The sequence below is a fragment of the Penicillium mononematosum genome (assembly GCF_028829835.1).
Source record: "Penicillium mononematosum strain IBT 11891 chromosome Unknown utg000002l:1.0-8112719.0:1.0-8118358.0, whole genome shotgun sequence".
Classification (NCBI taxonomy): Eukaryota; Fungi; Ascomycota; class Eurotiomycetes; order Eurotiales; family Aspergillaceae; genus Penicillium; species Penicillium mononematosum.
Window position 1 is genome coordinate 1,685,541 of NW_026643272.1, and position 16,333 is coordinate 1,701,873.

The 16,333-nt window shown below is 51.6% G+C and overlaps 5 protein-coding genes across 5 annotated transcripts; 3 read left to right on the forward strand and 2 right to left on the reverse strand.

Moving 5' to 3' along the window:
- Window positions 1-443: 443 nt before the first annotated feature.
- On the forward strand, window positions 444-3,388 carry atg1 (serine/threonine protein kinase ATG1; the record flags this gene model as incomplete). Its single annotated transcript, XM_057289164.1, has 2 exons — window positions 444-521; window positions 584-3,388. 2 exons carry the CDS (start codon window positions 444-446, stop codon window positions 3,386-3,388), a joined length of 2,883 nt encoding a protein of 960 aa, XP_057150366.1.
- A 1,404-nt stretch (window positions 3,389-4,792) lies between these two features.
- Window positions 4,793-6,692, forward strand: N7519_002387 (high affinity methionine permease; the record flags this gene model as incomplete). The annotated part of the gene is made up of 6 exons (XM_057289165.1): window positions 4,793-4,904; window positions 4,965-5,196; window positions 5,252-5,702; window positions 5,758-6,022; window positions 6,077-6,214; window positions 6,292-6,692. 6 exons carry the CDS (start codon window positions 4,793-4,795, stop codon window positions 6,690-6,692), a joined length of 1,599 nt encoding a protein of 532 aa, XP_057150367.1.
- A 594-nt stretch (window positions 6,693-7,286) lies between these two features.
- On the forward strand, window positions 7,287-10,304 carry N7519_002388 (M1 family metallopeptidase). The gene is made up of 3 exons (XM_057289166.1): window positions 7,287-7,660; window positions 7,718-10,088; window positions 10,170-10,304. The coding sequence occupies exons 1-3, from the start codon at window positions 7,329-7,331 to the stop codon at window positions 10,293-10,295; spliced, it is 2,829 nt and encodes a 942-aa protein (XP_057150368.1). The 5' UTR covers window positions 7,287-7,328; the 3' UTR covers window positions 10,296-10,304.
- A 362-nt stretch (window positions 10,305-10,666) lies between these two features.
- Window positions 10,667-13,182, reverse strand: prp28 (mRNA splicing protein PRP28; the record flags this gene model as incomplete). The annotated part of the gene is made up of 6 exons (XM_057289167.1): window positions 10,667-10,823; window positions 10,885-11,110; window positions 11,206-12,288; window positions 12,359-12,818; window positions 12,900-13,015; window positions 13,065-13,182. 6 exons carry the CDS (start codon window positions 13,180-13,182, stop codon window positions 10,667-10,669), a joined length of 2,160 nt encoding a protein of 719 aa, XP_057150369.1.
- Window positions 13,183-13,913: 731 nt separating this feature from the next.
- On the reverse strand, window positions 13,914-16,267 carry N7519_002390 (putative mRNA splicing protein (Prp39); the record flags this gene model as incomplete). Its single annotated transcript, XM_057289168.1, has 4 exons — window positions 13,914-15,279; window positions 15,747-15,850; window positions 15,921-16,136; window positions 16,199-16,267. The coding sequence occupies 4 exons, from the start codon at window positions 16,265-16,267 to the stop codon at window positions 13,914-13,916; spliced, it is 1,755 nt and encodes a 584-aa protein (XP_057150370.1).
- Window positions 16,268-16,333: the final 66 nt, after the last annotated feature.

Genomic DNA, 16,333 nt, shown 5'->3' on the forward strand with positions numbered 1-16,333 from the left:
TATTATATTCGAATCTTCAAACCCCACTCAATTTTGGCTATTCTGCATCATACCTCTCACCGCTCTAAGTGTTTTGGATCGGATCTTAGTGTTTGCTTCCTTAAACATCATCTACATCGACATCATCCCTTATAATCTACCCGAGCTCACCGGTCTCGTTCCACGGCACCCATTTACAGTACCTTCCCAGACCCATTCTCCCGGCGGTTCCTCATCCTTCCAGGCTTCCCGGAGGCAGCGTCATCCTTTCTATAGCTCCCCTGATGGGCCTCTCGAGTCGACCGTTTTCATTGCTGCTGCTGAGGTAGTTGTGGTTGCTGGGGTGTGACTCGATCCTTATTTCCCCCAGCGCGAGTCTACCAGAGACGGAACAGGCATTGGCGTGCCCCGCCGTTATGGCGTCTCAACATTCAAGGAGGTCACGCGAGGCCCCCCGTCCAGAAATGTCCATCGGTCGCTATACGCGGCTCGATGAGATCGGGCGAGGTAGTTTCGCGACGGTCTATCAAGGTGTTCATACAGTGAGTCGTTCCTTATCTTCAGTATGTCGAGCGATGGATGCTAATCGATCCCTATCATACAGAAATCGAAAACCTATGTAGCGATCAAGTCCGTGAACTTGTCGAAGCTTAACAAAAAGCTCAAAGAAAACCTTTCGTCCGAGATCGATATACTGAAGGGCCTCCACCACCCACATATCGTGGCCCTGATCGACTGCCATGAATCAACATCTCATATTCACTTGGTTATGGAGTACTGTGCGCTGGGGGATCTGTCGTTGTTTATCAAGCGCCGGGATACTCTTGGATCACATAAATACACTCGGGATATGATTGCAAAATATCCAAATCCACCCGGCGGCTCGCTCAATGAGGTGGTTACTCGCCACTTCCTCAAACAGCTGTCAAGTGCACTGAAATTCCTTCGTGACCGAAACCTCATTCATCGAGATATCAAACCACAGAACCTTTTGTTGTGTCCCTCGCCTTCGTCATATCGAAGTGGACATGCTCAGGTGATGCCCTACAAAGGCAGCGATGACTCTTACGAACCCACGACGGGGCTCGAATCCCTCCCCATGCTCAAAATCGCAGATTTCGGCTTCGCTCGATCTCTACCCGCCACTTCACTTGCAGAGACCCTTTGTGGATCTCCACTGTACATGGCACCCGAGATTCTTCGGTATGAGAAGTATGATGCCAAGGCCGACTTGTGGTCGGTAGGTACTGTGCTCTATGAGATGGTGGTGGGCCGACCCCCATTCCGGGCCACAAATCACGTCGAGTTGCTGCGGAAGATTGAGAAGGGGGAAGATCGAATCCGCTTTCCTGAAGATAACCCCGCCTCAGACGACATCAAAAAGCTAATTCGAGGTCTTCTGAAACGGAACCCAGTGGAGCGATTGAACTTCCCCGAGTTCTTCAACAACAATGTGATAAATGATCCGATTCCTGGCTTGCTGGCCGATGACGCTCCAGGGCCACCACAATCGCCACGGCCGAGGCAGCTTGTTGCAAAGGCTGAAGAATCGCCTTATGATACTGGGCCCGAAGACAAACTTGCATATCCTCCCGGTCAAAGACCCGTTGCGACGCATCCAAAATCAGGAACGCCGCCGACCGCTACGGATATGCGCCGTATGGGAAGCGCTGACCGGCCTGCTCCAGCTATCTCCAAGGAGCAACAACCGGGAGGTACACCACCTCAACGGCCTGGTCCTGTCAGCCTTGCCACTGCTCCAGGACGCCAGGAGCTCACCGATCGCAGCGCAACTAACGCGGCTATGGATCGGCAGAGACATCGGAATACCTACGCTGGCTCTCCCAAAGCGAGTGACTCAACAATCCGTGCCCAGGAGGCGCGGGATCGCGCTGCACAAGAAGTGGCATTCGAGAGAGACTACGTTGTGGTCGAAAAGCGGGCCGTGGAGGTTAACGCCTTTGCAGATGAGCTGGCTCATAGCCCGCGCCTTCAAGGCGGACTTTCACGACCAGGACAAACTGGCGCCGGAAGCCGCCGGACAACGACGCAGGGTCTACCTACAGTGTCACCATCTTCTCCGCATGCCAATGCGGCTAAAGCCATGCAGGTGGTTTCGGGTCGGGCGCGGGCAGATTCCACGCACCAGCGCCAGCATTCCTACGAGCGACGTTACGGGCAGAGTCCTACGTCGGCGACCTCGGCAATCTCAAAAGCACTCAACATGGCCAGCGGTCGTCTGTTTGGAATGGGCTTTTCTCCTCCCCTTGCCATCACCAAAGGTGGGCGATCTCCACCGCTAGCTTACAATCCTTTCCCCGCCTATCCTCCTGTACACGCTAGTCTTTTGATCACCGGAGACGGCTCGAAACCCAATGCAACTGGGGACGAAGATTGCAAGGCAGTCCAGGAAATCGAGGAATGTGCTACGCGTAGCGACGTTGTCTTTGGATTTGCCGAGGTCAAATATAAGCAACTCATCCCGCTAGCACCTTCCGCATCGACTGACCCATCTGCGAGACCGATGGACACAAACATTGAACCAGAATCTGCCGATTCCGACGATGGCTTGACAGTCGATGCTATTGTCACCTTGTCCGAGGAAGCTTTGGTGCTATATGTCAAGGCTTTGTCTTTGCTTGCAAAGTCAATGGACATCGCTGGAGCTTGGTGGTCGCGCAAGAACCGGGAAGAGGTGTATGGGGAGTCTCCTACCAAAGACAGCATGAGCGCAGTTGCGGGTACCCGGATCAACTATGTTGTGCAATGGGTGCGCAGTCGGTTCAATGAGGTCATCGAAAAAGCAGAGTTCGTGCGCCTGAAGCTCATCGAGGGGCAACGGCGATTGCCACCAGATCACCCTAGCCATCCAGATAACCATTCTATTGGCTCCACCGCCGGCTCGAGCTCGACCGCCGACGTAGTGGTGAGCCCTGGCGTCACAGCAGAGAGACTGATGTACGACCGGGCACTTGAGATGAGCCGGGCGGCTGCTATCAATGAATTGACTGGGGAAGACCTCGCCAACTGTGAGATTACATATGTCACTGCGATTCGCATGCTTGAAGCTGTGCTTGAGGATGATGGAATGCGATCCATGCCCGGTAGCAAAATCGAGCGGCAAAGCAATTCGCAACGTGGCGAGAAGGTCATTCTGGACGAGCTGCAGGTGGAGGATCGACAGGTCGTTGTCAAACGTGAGTCTTATCCAAGTTCACCCCAAACTATCCTAAACTTACACCTTGATCCAGTTGTATCCAGTATGCGTGGCCGCCTTGCGTCTGTCCGGAAGAAGGTAGCTGTTCTAGCCAAGCGATCCTCGGTGCCGACTCCGACGGCGGGCAGCGCGGGCAAGACACCTACATCCAACATTTCCCCAGTTGCATATGCTAGGGGTGACACCGCCTAGATGAGCACTTTGTTCTTTCCCCGATTTCCACCAAATCTATGGGGATTATTACGATATTGTTCAATTCAGTAGCGTCATGATTATAGCCTTATACGTATAAGGTTTCAATTCACGACGCTAACAATTGACACCCATTTCCCCGCCCTTTTATATAAGGTAACCTCTGGCTAGTTCCAGGGCCACGTGCGTCTTACCTTTTTGCCATTTTTCTGCCATTTACGTCTCTACGGAGCTACTAATTTCTTCGTCCATATTTTGTCTATTTTTTTCCCCTTTTTTTCCTTTTTTTTTTTCTAGTCCACGATTTGCCATATATCCCACAGCACGAGACCAGGGGAGTTCTTATTTATGTTCTTGTCATGCCATGTCTTATTGCCTTTTTCTCCTTTTTCTTCACTTTTCTTTTCTCTTTTTGGGATTGGCGTTTGACCTGGGGACCCACGGTATACAGATTGGCACTGAATTTCTTTTTTGGACGCACAAGGGCACGGCGTTGAGGGTCCTAGGATTGGATTTGCAGATACCAGATGTATTGTACATAGAAATCGAAATATTTACAAGCCATATAGTATATTACCTCCCTACCATGTAGCTACCTACCTAGGTAGGTAAGTACTCCATAGGTCTCACCTGGGCAAGGTCAAGTTATGACTAAGCACAAGATCTGCCAAACCCTAAAATGGCGTGCTTGAGCTTTCCAAAGGTGATGTGTCACCGGTTTCTGATTTGCCTCTTGGCTTTTTATACGGTCTATTCCCTCAATATCATTTTTATAGGTTTTCTTTTTGATGCTTGAGGCTAAACTACATGTGTATTGACTCAATTTCTATGTACTATAAATCTCAAATATGCATTTCCAAGATTTCCAAAAATTAATCGGACCATGTTGTAGTTGTCACGGCCCGGCCCCAGCGTACATGAAATCTCGGCAACCCACTGACACGGCATCCCCCGGTCTCCGAGGCTTTTTCCATATTGCGCCATCATGGTTAATACAGACAACATGCATCATGTGTTGCTATTATTCCTCTTCAAGACAAATATGTGCTGCTAACTTCTATGTAATGTAACGGTAGAAATTATATTCGATTGTGCGATGCCGTTTCCAAGGCTTCTGGAATTCTTCCATGTGGGCCCGGGGATTCTACGGGAGAAAAAACCCACAAACTCTGCAGGGACCGTTGCCTCCATCAGCTCCGTAGGCGGACCACAATTTGATTTCCAAGGTAGTATAAAGACACTGCCCAGCCGCAATGACCTATGGCATCAGATTTAGTGCGAGCACCTCATTCTTCCCCCGGTCCTAGCCGTGATAATCCTGGTCTTGTCAACGCTCAGCTGAATATACAAATACTCGGTGTCACCGTGTTCCCTGGTGGGTAGTGACTCGATCTGTATAACATAATGGCTGAACGGGTTGATCCTGTTGTCGAGGCTTCCAATAAGTCGCCGGTATTCGATACAAAGCCAGCGGGAGATGATGGCCTCCGCCGCGCAGATGGTATCTCGGGATTATGTATGTTTTTTTTTCCCTCATGAAGATTGAGTGATGCGTGACACTAATCATTCCTTTCAGATGAAGGAAATGTCTTCGAGGCAACCCCCGACGATCGACGTCAGATCGGAATTTTCAGCGCGGCCCTCCTAATCTTTAATCGGGTTATTGGCACGGGTATTTTTGCCACACCGAGCACTATTCTTGCATTGTCTGGCAGTGTCGGTCTCTCATTATTTATGTGGGTTATCGGCACTGTAATTGCTCTGGCTGGGACGGCAGTGTATCTAGAATGGGGTACTGCAATTCCGAGGTACGTGATTGAACAAGCGAAAGTATAACGCATTGATTAACCTGGCTCTATATAGAAACGGAGGCGAAAAGAACTACCTCGAATACGTTTATACAAAACCCAAATTCTTGGCCACTGCCATGTTCGCCGCCTATGCTGTGTTACTCGGATGGGCAGCAAGTAACAGCGTCGTCTTCGGTCAATATATCCTCAACGCAGCAGATATTGAGGTCGGACGATGGAATCAGCGTGGAATTGGCATGGCCTGTCTGACCGCCGCCTTTCTTATCCACTCCGTTGCCTTGAAATGGGGTATTCGTCTTCAGAATGTACTTGGTATTATCAAGTTGGTTATCGTCTTGTTCATCATTGTTGCTGGTTGGGTGGCACTTGGTGGCCATACAAAGGCTGAGACGCCGGATAACTTCACCAATGCCTTCGAAGGCACCAAGGGAAGCGGATACGGAATCGTCATGGCCTTGTACAACGTTATCTGGTCCTTTGTTGGATACTCGAATGCCAACTATGTAAGGACATGAACATAGGACTTGCGTCTGATCGGATTGCTAATTATATTCACAGGCCTTGAGCGAGACCAAGAACCCAGCCCGCACGCTGAAGATTGCAGCCCCCGTTGCTATCATTGCTGTTGGCGTGATGTATATGCTTGTCAACATCGCCTATTTCGCCGCTGTATCGAAAGAAGAAATGCTCGAGTCTGGCAGCATTGTGGCCGCCGTGTTCTTCAGAAACATGTTCGGCGGACAGGCCGAAAAAGTCATGTCCGTCTTTGTGGCTCTCTCTGCATTTGGAAATGTGTTATCCGTCATCTTCTCACAAGGGCGCAGTATGTATTCTCACCTACATGTTTGAAAACTATACTAATCAGAATTTCGAACAGTTGTTCAAGAGCTCGGACGTGAAGGTGTCTTGCCCCTTTCCAAGATCTGGGCTAGCAACTGGCCTTTCCACTCGCCGGCCGCTGGCTTGCTTGAGCACTATCTCGTCTCTGTCGTTATCCTGCTCGCCCCCCCTCCCGGTGACGCATACAACTTCCTCGTCAAGTATGTGATTTCCAAAGACACCCACAAGATCATTACTGACAAATTGTCCCAGTCTCATTTCTTACCCCCCTCGCAATTGTCAACTTCTTCGTGGCCGCTGGCCTCGTTCATATCTACCTCACCAAAGAGAAAAACTACCCGAACTGGAAGCCCGGAGTCCGTGCCACGCTACCCGTCACCATCTTCTTCATGTTGTCCAACCTGTACCTCGCGGTGGCACCATATGTGCCGCCCAGCGATGGCCAGAATGTGTACGAAGAGCTACCGTACTACCTGCACTGTGTGGTAGCCCTGGCGCTTTTCGCAGCCGGAGGAATCTACTACGTTGTCTGGGCGATATTGATGCCTCGGATTGGCGGGTATGTGCTTGTCAAGGAGTCTGTCGTGGATGCCGATGGATGGTCTCGCAGTGCGTTTACGAAACTGCCACAGGCCCAGGCAGTGCATTCTTAAGAGATATTGGCTGTGATATAATAATAATAATAATAATCGGATTTGCTTGATTTCGGATTGTTTATGTACTGATAGATTTTGTCATGGTGACTTGGAAGCAATTTCCACCAGACACTACTAGTAATAGGTAATAGCGGAATTAGAATAGAACCGTTCCTTACTGAAGAGCCCTCATTACCAACTGCCCTGTCATGCTGTGACATCAGAGCAATGAACCGCGGTGCTGTATGTTCCAGTCTTCTATGGTAGCCCACCCAAGAGAATCGATTGAAACTGTCATGAGCCCCTCAAACTTGCTGGTATATTGTCTTGCAAGATAACAGCATAAGAGCCATTGCCAATCAGTTGTCTGTCATATAGAATTTAGACATCCACTGGGTGAACTTGCGTGTTGAAGAAAAGAAAAGAGGAAGAAGAAAAAAAGGACGAAAAGTAGGAGATCCTCTGGCATTCACCGCCTTCCCATCTGCCGGACTCTGATCTCATGTTTTTCCTTCCTGACCGTTGCTGTCGAGTCCGTGGTTCAATTGTTCTCGCATTTGGTTCTATTTAATTATTTAATACTAATACCTTTTTTTATTTTCCTTTCTTCTTTTTTCTTTCCTTTTTCTCCCGGTATTCGGGTTCGTGGAGCTGATGCGCCGCTTCTCCACGCGTGTGCTTCTGCAGCAAGCAAAGCCACCGCTTCTTTCCGCCAGAGCCCCCCTCCCCCTCTTTGTTTCCGCTCGCTCTCCTCAAGCTTCAGTTCCTAGGTCAATTACCCAACGCCGCTCACCTTCTCCGCTATCACAGACCTCCAAACGATACTGTTCCTACCGCAGGATGTGTAGCTCACGCCGCGACACCTCCGGGTCAACCAACGTCCAGGGCCGTGAGGTCCTACCTACAAACGTCAAGCCCCAGCATTATGATTTGACACTGGAGCCCAACTTCGAGAAGTTCACATATGATGGAACAGTCACCATCGAGTACGTCATTTATGTATAGTGTATAGTTGTGTGTCAGTCACTAACATCTGCATCTAGCCTCGATGTGACCGAAGACACCGATTTCATCACCCTCAATTCCAACGAGATCGAAATTCACAGCGCAATTGTCTCAGCTAAGGGCTCGGTTGTGGACTCCAAGCCCGAAATCTCCCTCAAGAAAGATGACCAGACCGCAACCATCAAGTTCGGCCAGGCTATCGCCGCGGGGTCGGATGCCCAGTTGAAGCTCACCTTCACCGGTATTCTCAATGATAACATGGCCGGATTCTACCGATCATCATACAAGGAGAATGGCGAGACCAAGTACATTGCATCATCTCAGATGGAGCCCACGGATGCCCGTCGGGCCTTCCCTTGTTTCGACGAGCCTGCTCTCAAGGCCAAGTTCACTGTGACCTTGGTTGCGGATAAAAGCATGACCTGTTTGAGCAATATGGATGTTGATACTGAGACTGAAATCCAGGGTGGCGCGAAGAAGGCTGTGAAATTCACCACTTCGCCCCTCATGTCCACCTATCTCGTCGCTTTCATTGTCGGAAACCTCAACTACATCGAGACAAAGAACTTCCGGGTTCCCATCCGTGTGTATGCCACACCTGACCAGGATATCGAGCACGGCCGTTTCTCCTTGGAGCTTGCTGCCAAGACTCTGGCCTTTTACGAGAAAGCCTTTGACAGTGATTTCCCTCTGCCAAAGATGGACATGGTCGCCGTGCCTGATTTCAGCGCCGGAGCCATGGAGAACTGGGGTCTGATCACATACCGTATCGTCGATGTGTTGCTGGACGAGAAGAACAGTGGAGCGTCTCGAAAGGAACGCATCGCCGAGACCGTCCAGCACGAGTTGGCCCACCAGTGGTTCGGAAACCTGGTCACCATGGACTTCTGGGATGGACTGTGGCTCAACGAGGGTTTCGCTACCTGGATGTCGTGGTACTCTTGCAACGTCTTCTACCCCGAGTGGAAGGTTTGGCAGACTTACGTTATCGACAACTTGCAGAGTGCTCTTTCGCTCGACTCGCTTCGCAGCAGCCACCCCATTGAGGTGCCTGTCAAGCGTGCCGATGAGATCAACCAGATCTTCGATGCTATCTCCTACTCCAAGGGTTCATCTGTCCTGCGTATGATCTCCAAGTACCTGGGCGAAGATGTCTTCCTCCAGGGTGTCCGCAACTACATCAAGAAGCACGCCTATGGTAACACAGAGACCGGTGACCTGTGGGCTGCTCTTGCTGATGCTAGCGGAAAGCCCGTGCAGTCGGTCATGGATATCTGGACCAAGAACGTCGGCTTCCCTGTCATCAGTGTCACGGAGAACAAGGAGAGCTCTTCCATCCACGTGAAGCAGAACCGTTTCCTGCGTACCGGCGACGTTCGTCCCGAAGAAGACCAGACCCTCTTCCCTGTCATGCTGGGTCTGCGCACGGAGAAGGGCATTGATGAAGACACTATGCTGACTGAGCGCGAGCGCGACTTCCCCATTCCTGACCTGGACTTCTTCAAGCTGAACGCTGACCACTCTGCCATCTTCCGCACCTCATACAGCCCTGAGCGTCTTAAGAAGCTCGGCCAGGCTGCTCGTGACGGCCGCCTGAGTGTCGAGGACCGTGCCGGCATGATTGCCGACTCCGGTGCCCTGGCAGCTTCTGGTTACCAGCGCACCTCTGGCATGCTTTCCTTGCTTCAGGGCCTGGACACCGAGTCAGAGTTCGTCGTTTGGAACGAGATCCTGACCCGTATCGGCACCCTGCGCGCTGCCTGGCTCTTTGAGGACGACAAGACAAAGGACGCTCTCAAGGCCTTCCAGCGCGCGCTGGTTGCCCCTAAGGCCCACGAGATTGGCTGGGAGTTCCCCGAGAACGACGACCACATTCTGCAACAGTTCAAGGCCCTCATGTTCGGCTCTGCCGGTATGGCCGAGGACCCGGTTGTCGTCAAGGCTGCCTTGGACATGTTCGCCCGCTTCTCTGCCGGTGACCTCTCCGCCATCCACCCCAACATCCGCGGTAGTGTCTTCACCATTGCTCTGAAGCACGGTGGTCTCAAGGAGTACGAAGTAGTCCTGGACCGCTCCCGCCACGCCCCGACTTCTGACGAGAAGACCACCGCCCTGCGCTGCCTCGGTGCCTCTGAGGACCCCGAGCTTATCAAGCGCACTCTTGGTCTCGCCATGAGCGAGGAGGTCAAGAGCCAGGATATTTATATGCCTCTTGGCGGTCTCCGTAGCCACCCGGCTGGTATCGAGGGCCGCTGGAACTGGCTGAAGTCTAACTGGGATGAACTTTACAAGCGTCTTCCTCCCGGTCTCGGCATGCTTGGTACTGTTGTCCAGCTGACCACTGCCAGTTTCTGCACCGAGGCGCAGTTGAAGGACGTTGAGGACTTCTTCGCCTCTAAGGACACTAAGGTTAGTAATCTCACCAAGGGCCTCAACGAGGTTTCGCCTAAGCTCCATATTTTGTAATATATACTAATTCGAATCTTACAGGGCTTCGACCGTGCCGTTGAGCAGAGCCTGGACGCCATCCGCGCCAAGATCAACTGGCTCAAGCGTGACCGCGACGATGTTGAGCAGTGGCTGAGCAGCAACAGCTATCTCCAGAGCAAGCTGTAAATCTAGAGAATTCCTCAAGTGGCTGAACAATGTTCATAGGTCTCTTGGATACACCGGGGATTCTTTGTTTCGGAGCTTGCAGCTCGAACTTTTCTTCGACTGCACATTATTACTATGTTGTCATCTATCGAAAGCACGCGGGATGTGCTTTGAGCTGAAATTATATTCTACTCAATTATTTCTCTTGTAGAGCGAGTGCTTTTGTATAGATCAGGACTGGGTAGAATTAGTAAGGATAAGGTAGGGGATAGGGGACTTCTGAGAAACTGTGCTCAGTTGCTTCTTGATGGATTTAAGTAAATTGACAGGAAATCGACCGCTTCTATGTACAATGATTGAATCAAGATGAAAAATGTCTTGCCTAGCACGGCCTACGCCCACCCTCCCTTGCCTCCGAACCCAGAACTGTCCTCGATCTTCTTCCCGCCAGGACCGCGCGAGGGTTTGGACTGCGCCGCTTCGTGCTTGCGCAGTTCCTCGGGAACACGCGAGATTGGTGATTTGATCAGCATTTGTTTGAGATCGTACCTGCAGAAACATTAGTAAATGAAAACAAAGTGAAAAAGGGAAAGGAATGAGTGTAACATACATAACATCGCTATCTTCGCTGCCCAGGAATGTGATAGCAACACCACTCTTTCCGGCACGACCAGTACGACCGATACGGTGAGTGTAGCTTTCGATCGAGGTGGCCATGTTGAAGTTAACGACCAACGACACATCCGGCACATCGATACCTCTTCCTGCGAGGTCGGTTGCGACGAGAACGTCTGTCGAGCCGTTGCGCACGGAGGCGAGCGCGGCTTCACGCTGGTCTTGGGTTTTGGATCCGTGGAGAGTAACCGAGGAGAAGCCCATTTGTTTGATTTCGCGAGCGATAGCGTCACAGTTTCGCTTGATGTTGACGAACACGATAATCGGGGACGGAAGTCTCCCGAGGAGAGGATTTCTGCGAGGCGCTTCTTGCGTTTGTCTTCGCCAGAGATCATCTCTACACGCTGCTCAACTGTGTCGACAGCTTCGCCGACGCCACCGATCGTGATAATGGCTGGTCGACGGAGGTACTTGCGAGCAATACGCTCGACTGCTGCAGGCATAGTGGCTGTGTACATCATAGTCTGGCGGTACTGGTGTTGGCTCATCGCCATTGAATTCTCGGCTTCCTCTGTATCGGGCTTTTCGTTCGTGACGGGGAGGGCGTCCAGGATCTTGTTGACAGGCTCTTCGAATCCAAGATCAATCATACGATCTGCTTCGTCCATAATCACGTAGCAACACTGGCTGAGCACTAGCATGCGACGCTCGATACAATCGACCAGACGACCAGGGGTGGCAATAATGATTTCGGCGCCATTGCGCAGGCTAAATGCTTGCTCTTCAAGCGAGTGGCCACCGACAATACTGACCACGTTAAATCCAAGGGGTTGTGTAAATTTTTTAGCTTCGATCTCGATCTGCTGCGCCAATTCACGTGTGGGTGCTAGAACAATAGCGTATGGTCCTTCGTTTTTGCGCCACTCATTCTCGTCAAGCCGCGGTAACGCCGAGATGTAGACCAAAAGTGGGAGTAGGAATGCAGCGGTTTTACCGGAACCTGTCACGGCAACACCGATCAGATCACGCGACTGCATGGCGATGGGGATTGCCGCGCGCTGAATAGCCGTTGGGTCCTTATACCCGACTCGTTCAACAAGCTCCAGCAAACGCTTCGGCAATGAACTCTCTTCCCAAGAACGCATGGGATTAGGTACACTGCCGCCTTTGGTGGCAATGTTGAAATCTTCCTTGAAGATACGCCAGTCCCGCTCGCGCATGAGGTCCAAGCGCTTCTCGCTCCAATGCTTGTCAATTTGTGTGCGCTTACTCTCCTCGCGACGCCGGCGTTCCATCTCCAGCATTTGTTGGGCTCGCGCGTTACCAGCTTCGTGATCGCGGGACGCCAGTGCCTCTGCGTATTTGCGTGCGACATCATCGGCGACATCATCGCCGAAGCCTGCCAAACGTCCTCGGCCAAAGAAGTTGGCTTCCTGTCGGCGCTGGTATAGGGGGGTTATAGTCGCCACTTGTGTCTTCCTCGACATTCCACTCGAAATTGAATTTTCGGTCTGCGGTACGCTTGCGCTTCTTTTTTGCCGAGAAGTTAGATGTCTGGTCGGCTCCCATGTATCGGTGCTTGGTCAATGCTGCTAGCGCTGCCGCTTCGTCTTCTTCGGTTAGACGCTTTTCGCCTTTAGTCTTAGATTGGGGTGGCGGCATATCCTGGTCGCGATAGCGTTGATTGGGCTGTCGGCCTCCCTTCCGCATACCACCAGGTCCAGTTGCAGGGTCGTCGCGCATCGCTCGGGGCCCGGTGGGTACATGACGGACCACTGATTCCTCCCGGATATTGGGTCTCACCGACGATGCTGCAGATGCGAGACCGTTGCCGTTGGTGCGGGCCTTGGCTTGTCGCTCTGCCTCAACCTCTTGCGCCCGTTTCTCCAGCGCAAGCTTCTCTCGTTGAGCTTTAGACAAAAATTTAGGCTGTAGGAATATTTAAATGTTAGTAAAAGTCACCGAACCTTGTGTCAAGTATTTCACCATTCCCGGAGGATAAGCTCTTACCTTTGATGTCGCCGCATCTGCTTCTTTCTTCTTCCGTATCAGCTCCTCAACACTCAGTGGAGTGACAGAAGGTTTCTTCGCGCCCCATCCTAGCTTCTGCTTCTTCTGGCTCTCAACTGGGGGCGGGGGTGGCACATCGTCGGGGAGGAGGTGGAGGGGCGATACTGTCCGGCGGCGGCGGAGGAGCGGCCAATTCTTCTGGAGGAGGCGGAGGCGGGCTGGGCGGGCGCTCCACAGGATCTGGAGGAGGGAGCGGAGGCAATCCTTCAGGGCCGTTGGTCATGACTTGCGTAGGTGGAAGAAACGATGGCTAAATAGACCACTAGACTAGAGACGAGAAGGGAGTGATATTGAATTTCTACGGAATATGATAAGAGCCAGGACGCGTAGTCACGTGAATAGGATCACGTGTAGATATCTATCCACTATCCACTATCTTATCTACCTGCATGTGATCACGGCTAATAATAATCGGGGCCCGCTGTCCAGGTGTAGCGGAACTGGACCTATGTGATTACATTAGGCCACAGGGTTTCTACATATGCTACCACAGTATATTGGTTGTGTGTGAGTCTAATAAGGCTTCCACACTCGCGGGTGAATCAATTTCAGACAATATGAATTAATTTCCTGTGGAAAAACAACCCACAGTAGAATACAATTGGTCCCGAAGGATCCAATCTCGAGTTGGCCACAAGCCTGCGTCAAGCCCCAAGAGGTAACTAGACACCAGTACATCTGACAAAAGTGAGAAGAAGCTGTCTTTAAGCCGAGTTAAGATCACTAGACAACAGGGGGGGGGGGGATTGTTGCCCAGCACGGGCAACGGGGATGATACTACACGAAAAAGGAACTCACCCACCCAGGTGAATCAATATGCCAGGGTAAGTAACGAAGATAAAACACCGAAAGAAAGGGCACCAGCAAAACATCCAGAAACGAACCCATTCGTGAACAAACATATCCATACTTGCAATCATTGGCTTTGGGGGATGTGCACAAGACTCTCGGGTCTTAAGCGGCTGTACCGTTCGCTGCCGTCTGTTGGTAGTACGCGTATGCAGCGGCCTCATCCGGTGTGGGCTGCATGTGAGGAATTGAAGCGAATTGTCCGCCGGCAGTGGTGGGTTGCACCGGCACATTTCCGCCAGTCCGAGCGGAAGCCACAGATGAAGGACCATAGATTTCATGATCCAGGGTCATGTATTCCTTCGCAGTGTCCTTGCCCCTTTCGAGAAGGTATGTCATGTAAATTTGCACGAGTTCCTTGACAGCGTCGACTTGCAGAACGCTCTTGGACCGGATGTCAGTAATGACCTGCTTGATGCGTTCATACTGAACCGACTCGGTCGCCTCGCTGGTGGGTTGCTCAATTTCGAAGACGAGATAGCTGCACCAGAAGGGTCGGCTGTCGAGGTAGTAACGCTGATTCTCGTGGAAAACCGTGCGAGCCTCGTCAGGGCTGCCCTTGATCTTCCACAAAAGGCGGGCCCACTCGGCAACGAGAGCAGCCTTCGTGGCCATTTCGCACTCTGGTGAATCCAACTGTGTTTTGTAGATTTCAATGGCCGCATCCAGACCTCCGTGGCGACGACACAGATTGGCGAGTGAGATAATCGTCTCGACATGGCTGGGGAGACACATGAGGATCGCATTGTGGATATCCTTTGCCACGTCCACGCGGCCTGACACCTCCTCGAAATAGGCATAGTGAAGTCGGATAGTGGGATTGCCAATCGGGACGTAGAGATACGACGCACGCTGATATATGATCCGCACATCTTCTTCCTTGTTAGGCTGAGCAGCCATCCAACGAGCATATCGGAACCAGAACTCGTCATAATAGGCACAAGTGACCAGGCACCGCTCATACAGGAACTGAGTTCGAGAGAATGAACCCTCGGCTTCCTCAAAGTCAAGATACTTCTTCCAGTTCACCAACTGGGCTTCATCGAGTTCCGTAACATGGAAGTACGGACGCTTGATCTCCGCTTCGAAAGTCCAGCGTTTGGTCGTCTCAGTCTGAGTGTTCGTGAAGATCTCCAGGTGGTAACTGTCCACGCGAAGTCGGAGATCGCGCTCGATCTCCGCTTCAGCCTTGGGGCCAGGAGCCGGCTGGGATGACGCAGCTTCGATTTCGGCGCGGAAAGCGGCGAGGACCTCGGCCGGGGCGAGCTCGGACACAGGGCGAGTCTGCGCGAGCTGCCGGTACCGCTCGAAGTAGCGAGCATACTGGTGCACGGGGATGTGGATGACACGTGCAAGAATGGCGAAAATCTTATCGTGGGCCTCAATCCGCTCCTCGAACTCAATGTACTTATCCCAGAAGGGATGGGAGAGGAAATCAAGACCAACACTGTTCGCACCCCGTTCGAAAAGACTGGTGCGTACTTCAGTTAGCATGTTGCGGACACAAGGGCCTGATGGGTGGGATAGGAGTGGTAAGAGACAGGAATAAGACAATTAAGATAGCAATCACGAGCAGTAAACTCTGTCCGTTTGTGAAAACCCAAGTAATCAAATGAGTGCGGTGGACGAAGCTAAGGGATAGGTGGGCAACCAGTGCTCCGTAAAGGGCCATCGAACGAGGCTATTCCTTGACCTTCAATGCATGGGCTGGTTTGGCCAATCAGAAGAAAAATTCAGCCTGAGTGAGATATGGGTGAGAAGTAAACTCCACTTGGATCAAGGAAGCAAAGTAGCGAGCGGTCTCTCACCCATCAACAACAAGACTGACTGGATATTGAAATATCCAGGAAACATGTGACCGTCACCACGAGAACTTTCGCGAACTGCGTCGGTAATGGTTATAGGGAAGGGAAGAAGACCATCTTTACTCTCACTTACTCTCGAATGATATGGGCCTCGTGCGTAGTGTCCGCCTTGAACGAACAATAGTTGGTCCATAGATCAACGGATGGCGAGATGCTAGCAATTCCTCGTTCATAGACCTATAGCGACAAGATTAGTAGAAAGCCATGGAAAAGAAGAGGCTGGTGCCCTAGGAGTGTGCATGCATACAATTTCAGCGGCCTCAGTGCCGGTGATAGAGAACTCTAGGTCGGCATACTTCTTCCAGTAGCCAAAGAGCAAAGGGAACTTAGCAAGGAAGCGGTCATAGGCTGCGCGCCAGGTTGTGATGGCCTGGGGGTTGGAATTGCGATTTATTCCACCCTCGAGGGCCTCCGCGGTACGAACCAGCTTCTCCCAGGTTTCGAAGTTGTCAGGATCATCTAGCTGTAAACACAAACACGTCAGTTGACGAGGGACACGTTCGTAAATGCGTGCGGAACACGTACCAGCTGAGCCTCGAGATTTCTAATCTCCGCATTCTCCTCTTCAGAGCCTCCGTACTGATAGTCGGACATGGTCGTCGCAGTGTTGAGGATGCGCACGAGAAGGTCAGACCCCGGAATAAAACAATATGGATGAAA